At 33.0% G+C, this 7,017-nt stretch overlaps 1 protein-coding gene across 2 annotated transcripts in view; it reads right to left on the bottom strand.

Annotated features, from left to right (window-relative positions):
• Positions 1 to 746: 746 nt before the first annotated feature.
• LOC127707916 (uncharacterized) overlaps positions 747 to 7,017 on the bottom strand; it is a 90,676-nt gene continuing 84,405 nt past the window's right edge. Inside the window, exons 1-2 of one of the 2 annotated variants that reach the window (XM_052212677.1) lie at positions 3,738 to 3,798; positions 747 to 2,795 (exon numbers count right to left, since the gene is read on the bottom strand). In XM_052212677.1, the coding sequence (XP_052068637.1) occupies positions 1,212 to 2,780 (1,569 nt within the window). In that variant the 5' untranslated portion in view covers positions 2,781 to 2,795; positions 3,738 to 3,798 and the 3' untranslated portion in view covers positions 747 to 1,211. Of the gene's footprint in view, positions 2,796 to 3,737; positions 3,799 to 7,017 lie in introns of those variants that run through there. The other variant, XM_052212678.1, reaches the window with a different exon arrangement.

Raw genomic sequence — 7,017 nt, forward strand, 5'->3', positions numbered from 1 at the left:
TGCTCAAAACGCAATATCACGTTTTGAAAATCTGCTGGGTGTGCCGAAGATTATTATCTTTCAGAAGGCGAATATTTGTTAACAAAAAATCTTGCAGGAGCAGTAATTTTCTTGCCGACGATCAATAGTAATTTGCGGAGTCGGGAATATTTATGCCGCCCATTATTTTGTTTTCCATGTATTCTTAATTAGAAAAATAATACTAATCGGCGGGTTCACTGCTGCTTTCCATATTATATACCACACGCAAAAATAAAATTCCATTTGACATGCGTACGCTATAAACCCCAAACTTGAAGCAATGATTCCAAATTCATGAATCAATATCCTTTAACATGGGAATATTACCAGCTTTTCTACTCATTCGACTATGTAATATAAACGTATTAAATATATTTCAGTATGCATGATATGTTTTCTGGAAAATTCTACATCAATTCAGTATGTCGAAGACTTCATTTTATAGTTTTCATTTAAGTTCAAAAACAATGACATAAGGGCATGCAGTTTATTTCACATTACCTGATTAATTATTGTAACATTGTAGGTATATCAGGCAGGTATTATTATCATTATTATTTTGTCTATCAGAGAGGAACTAGATAAAGATATACTTTAAATCATGATTACCGTTTCCAGTTGGTGATCCGGGATTTCTGAAAGATGGGGCTTAATCCAAATAAATGCCGTTGAGCGTAGCGAGTCAGGAATGTTTTACGATTTTAGGTTGATAAATCATTAACAAGAAATTTTTTTTTTTTGGCACTAAAAGGGGTGGCGTACGCATTTTACGTCCTATTCTGGATCCGACACTGTTTTCAGCATCACACGAGCCAAAATACAACTGCAGTAAATCACTTAATTGCAGTATTATATTTCCTTTTTCTTTTTACCTCTGTATATCAATTGAAGGGGAAGTATTCATCAGTGATAAAATATCACAGGAATGAAACTGATATTTTATCACTGATTTACGAAATTCTTAGTAAATCAGTTGATAAATACAAGGTATTTCATACATGTTATTAGTAAATTCATATTAATCGAAATGAAAGGACAACGTGTTATTTCTTTTGCCTTTAGCACGATAATGAACTGTCTGTAAAAGCGCTTCCATATTTCATTACAATCATTCAAGTTGAAAAAATAAAAATGGATAAATAAAGATAAAACATTCCGTGTGACGAGGTTCCTTTCGTCAATATTAATATTTACTCAGATTTATAAAGACCATACAATGAAATAAAACATTCAAACTTGAAAAATATTACAAAAGGAAACCAGAATTGCCTTACTTTTTGTATGTTCGCATACAAAGCGTTATTGTATAGACTGTTTTTGTATAGGAATTGTGCAACGAAAAATGTATCTGAAAACCAGAAACCTAGATGAACTAGGCTTAAAAACAAGCACATAAATCGAACAGATGTTTTCCCATTGACAGATACAATTCTATATTTTTTCATTTGCAAAATGTATACAGTTTGAAAGTAGTATGCAATTATGCGTATTACACCTTTAATGGTCAAAATAATTCGATAACTCGTAATCACTGCGAAAATATTAGCCATTAAATGCATCGCGTAATACCCAAGAGTTGCGAGAAAACTTAATATCAACAAAATATCTCCTACAGAACAAGAATCATCCGAACTTCTGGGCTGACACTGATTTGACATGACATGAAAGCATCTAACTACAACAATGAATAAAAGAGCGTGTTCTGCAATGTTCACGCAAATTGATAAAAGCACGAAATCTAACTTAACGAGACCAATTGTTTCCAGAAATTCTAACACCATTCGAGGAGATATAAACAATGCTCCTAAAACAATTGTACTGTACTTTGTCCTGACACTGAGAACTATATTCCTGGATGCCGCTACCCTTTGATCTTGTTCTCCACGTTGTAATATAGGTGTTAACTCAGTATTAACATAAAGCTCATCATTATCATCGTCATGATTCCTCAATACATTTGATCGCATTTGCGGCCACATTTCCGAAATGAAAATTAACGATAAAAGAGAGTATTCTAAACGCATTGGATCTAAAAACGGATTTGCTAAATCTGGGTAATCTTCAAGTGATGTCACTGTCTTGCTGTGATGGCACCGAGAACTATTGGAATGGTTATGAGAGCTAGAGTTGTTCGATAAAAAGTCGTACCCATGCGCGGAATGATATATCCAATTAGAGAAGTTAGCTACTACAAGCATGATAAGCCCATAAAATGTGAAGAGTGAACGCCTGAATTCTTGCTTCGAAAAAAGATATATAAAAAATAATTGTACTATATAAAATATGACTGATGCGATATCAAATAAAACTGCCTGTCCGACGCTATCATTTGGACGTAAGTATACTTTACATTTGACATGTACTGCTAATTTTATAATTCGATAAACTGCACATCCGAAGCAAAATAAACATAAAAACTTTAGTCGAAGTGATTTTGTAGCATTTTCTAAACTGCTGTTGATATTTTGTCGACATCTTTGTTTCTCTCTACACCCTACTGCAATGCATGAAACAATGCCACAAGAATTCAAAACGATAAGACATGGGCGTGCTACATCTAAAGCCTTTTCGTTATTTTCTTGAATACCGATTGCTGTTAGCATAATCTCCGCTACAATTATAACAGAACTTGATAAAATGGTTAAACCGGAAATCCTGCCGTCATGCATGAGCTTTCCATTTGATCTCCCTGCTATAACGTTTCCTGCCGTAAAAGGTAGCACAAAGGCAGCTCTAAATATGGATTTGATGGTATCCATTTTTCATTTGCTCTCCTTAAAAGAAAATAACAAAATAATTTAACTGATGATTTGTGATATACAGTATGATTTGCATATACCTGTATACTTCAATTAACTAACCTTGTCACGGTGTTACAGGTTAAAAGAGGGCCATTAGTGGGTCTGGACCTGCGTCGCTGCATGCAATTGATAGAATTTACATGTTTATGAAGTATAAATAATCATTCCCTTTCATTGAAGCCAAAACAACTTTGAAGAAAATTTTCCTTATACAATGAGTGAATGAGTAGAACTTCAAAATTTCGGCAAAACAGAAAGTGGCTGCACATAAGATGTTAAATTGCTTACTGTTCAACATTATGAGGCTGCAAACCAAATATAAAATCATTCTCTATAGCAGCAAAAAAACATTTGACGATAATTTTCTACCCAAGGTCTTTCATACAGACGGACAGGCGTAGTCAAGCGTTTACTAGATTTGCTTTCGCTTTTGGTGACGCAGGTAATTATACAAATCCCACCATATCGAAAAAAAACTTTTCTCTAATTGAAGCTAGTATTCAATAATTTCTGTTAAATTTCTGTACTAGATCAAGCGGCTTGCCTGTAGGATTGATATAAAAGTTGCTATGTAGTATTTCGTCAAGCATATATTAAGAAGATATCGAGCTAAACCAAACTCGTCATAGATACCAAACGATTTCATACGCTAGACGCGTGTTTCGTCTACAAAAGACTTATCAGTAATGTCAATGAAAGACAAACCTGATAACTCGAAATTCATAAAAATTTTCACAAATAAGAATACATTGGAAAAAATGTGTAAATCTGGTAAATGCTGAAAAATTTCATAAAAAATATCAGTATATTGATGTTATTTAATTAATTTAATGTGCGATAATTTATGTCGATGATGTAAAATGATCTAAAATAAAAGTTTGAACAAAAAATATAACAATTATAAAAAAAACTTACAATCACTGTTATCTATAGTCAAGTCCAGCGGGTAAGCCAGACCTATATTTATTGCACCTTTTAAAAGAACTAAACACTTTAAATACCATAGTCGTTTATTGTTTCGGTTATATCTTCCTTGTAAAAACCAGAGACATTTATTCACGGATTTGATGTATTAGCTTACACACCCAAAATATAATCGAGTTCATACGAGGAAACAATATAAAACAATATACATGAAAATCTATATAAGGTTTACTTTTCCTTTTCCCTTTTTTCAATAATATTGACTACATAATATCATGAAAAGAAACTGAAAAAAACCATTATGATTCCTTTTAAATGAAAACAAAACTAAATAAATTACGTGGATCCAAATTGCTTTTCTGGATTTGCCTTCATCAGGAACGCCCAAATCTTAAAAAAAGAAGATAAAACCAGCGAGGACAAATACTTAAACACGTCATGAATTATTATATTCTCAAACAAGTTCGACAAAAGAATAGTCGAATCCATCTTCACTGCTGAATGGAGTTCGCATCCTAGTCATAAAAAACATCTATCAATAGAGAATGAAATAATCTAAGAACCCTAGAATGTATCAAACTTAATTGCATGTGAATGAAATTTTGTACGAGTCTATATTTGCAAACCATATAGACATGAATAGAAAGAAAAAAACTAACAAAAGCCGGACTTTTGTTGTCACAACCCCCTCTATGTACATACGAATATCCTATTTTCTGGTGGCATAATTATATCAGTTGTGTTTTTTATAACATATTGTATAGATGATTTCTATGTATCGTCAACCAAAAATGAATAAAAATGAACTCAAATTTTTGAAGATTGTAATTGTATTGTGACATCTAAAAATCTCATCAAAGGTACCAGTCTTATAATTTTGTACGCCAGACTTGCGTTTCGTCTACAATAGTCTTATCAGTGACGCTCGAATTGAAAAGTAAAGGCCAAATAAATTACAAAGTTGAAGAGCATTGAGGACCCAAGATTCCGAAAGATTTTGCCGAATACATCTTTAGATAATCTATTCCTGTGATAGAAAATCCTTAGTATTTCCAAAAATCTAAAATTTTGTAAACAGTAAATTTATAAATATGTAGAAAAAAGAAGATGTGGTATGAGTGCCAATGAGACAACTATCCATCCAAGTCACAATGTGTAAAAAGTAAACAGTTATAGGTTAAAGTACGGCCATACCAATGCTAACTTATGTCAACATAGAAGGAATGACTACTAGGCTGGTGATATCCCCGGGGAATAAACCTCCAACGGCGGTGGCATCGATCCATTAGTTGTTAAAAAAAACATCTAAGATACCAGGCTTATAATTTTGTACACTAGACGCGTGTTTGGTCTACAACAGACTCATCAGTGATGCTCGAATAAAAACTTTAAAAGCCAAATAAAGTACAAAGTTGGGTTTTGCTCATTGTTTACGGCCTTACGGTGACCTATAGTTGCTAACGTCTATGCCATTTGGTCTCTGGTGGGGAGTTGTCTTTGGCAATTATACCACATCTTCTCAATTTTACATTGAAGTGCATTGAGAACCAAAAATTAAAAATGGTTTTGCAAAATAGAGCTACGGTAATCTATTTCTGGGATACAAAATCCTTGTAAATCGATTAATTAAAAGTTTTGTATGAATTTGATTAAACAATGATAATTCATGTCAACACAGAATTGCTGACTGTTGATTTTTTTTTGGAACATATTCGTGGTCATATGAGACACAGATATTCCATAACGGTTAGCAAAACTTTCGATGGGATGACTTCAAACTTTTCCGCTAGGAAACCTTAGTCCAAAAGCTTCCCTGAAAGTAGCAACGCTCTATCAAAGAAATCATCATATGAAAAACAAGCTCTGGAATGTTGTTTTAACTTGGAGATAAACACTCCATATGCAGGCGCTAGTGGGATGCTGATACATAGAAATGAAACACTTGTTCTCAATGCAACTGGCCCTCAGTGTCAATTTCTAATGTAAGTCAAAAAGACACATTCAACTGTATATGTGGTATCCTTTATTTCAAGTTCCATGGGATAGATAATGGGGATCGATGTTTTCAACATAAGTTACCAAACTTTGAATAATGTAGTGACAGGACATCATCTTTATAGCAGAACAAATAGTAATATGATTATGCTAGTTTCTTTTCATTCTTCCCGAGAGACTCTTGAAAGGACTCTTCCTCAAAAGAATAAAGGTACCAGTCGTCAAGTCCTCCAAACTTAACAAATATTTATCAATAAAAACAAACCTTGAAATTTTGACTATGAATCCGAGTGGTGTTTACACATTCTCATATTACATTTTATCACTTTCAAGACAACATCATTAAACCTAACCAGAGTCACTGGAAACAATGAACTTGGTTCAATTATGTAATTTGATGCTGGCTGATTGGCATTTTTTTTTTATATTTTCTTTTAAACTACTAGGGACAACACTTTAAGAAAACTACTAGCTTAGATATAGAATAGAAATTAAAGTGTCTTAAACTTTAAACCTTTGTTATCGCCTAGTTCATAGGATTTTTGTTTCAAGAACTTTCATTCGCCATCCTTTCTATTCAAATTCAAACTTGTGAAAACATTCAAATCTCTTGTTTTTTGGAGGTACACGCCAAAAAAAAAGTACTTATTTTGATGAAAATGAATTCCATAACCTTACCGCTGATAAATTCTGCAAATTTTACAAAAACTAGGATTGAAAAAAGTCAGGCAAAGATGATCTTAGTGTGTCTTTGTAATTTTCGCAAGGTCCAAAGCCTTTCTGGTTATACATTGTACAGCATAATTTCTTCCTACATTGAATGCAGTAAAAACTGTGTTTAGCTTTGATATCCAACTAATCCATGACTGGTGCAAATATGTGCCCCATCGTTTCACCAGAGGGTCTTGTGAGACTGGTTTTATTATTTATTACAAATGATAGAATTTTGGGAGAGAACCTTTACTATAATGACATAAACAAAAGAACAAAAAATCTTTAAAATTCTATTATTACCTCTTTTCAATTATTGGTCATATTGTTCGGAATTATTTGGGTTTTCAAATAAGTCCTGACATTTGTCATTTCAGGGCCTTTTATAGATTGCTGGGTGTATTGGTTTTGCTCATTGTTGAAGGCCTTACAGTGACCTAACCTTCTACATTGATTGGTCTCTGGTGCAGAATTGATTCTCATTGGCAATCATACCACATATTCTTATTTTCATATTGACACACTTTTTGTTGTTCCAGTAATGAATATACAAACAACTAAAACA

This window comes from Mytilus californianus, unplaced genomic scaffold (assembly GCF_021869535.1).
Source record: "Mytilus californianus isolate M0D057914Y unplaced genomic scaffold, xbMytCali1.0.p SCAF_7, whole genome shotgun sequence".
Classification (NCBI taxonomy): domain Eukaryota; kingdom Metazoa; phylum Mollusca; class Bivalvia; order Mytilida; family Mytilidae; genus Mytilus; species Mytilus californianus.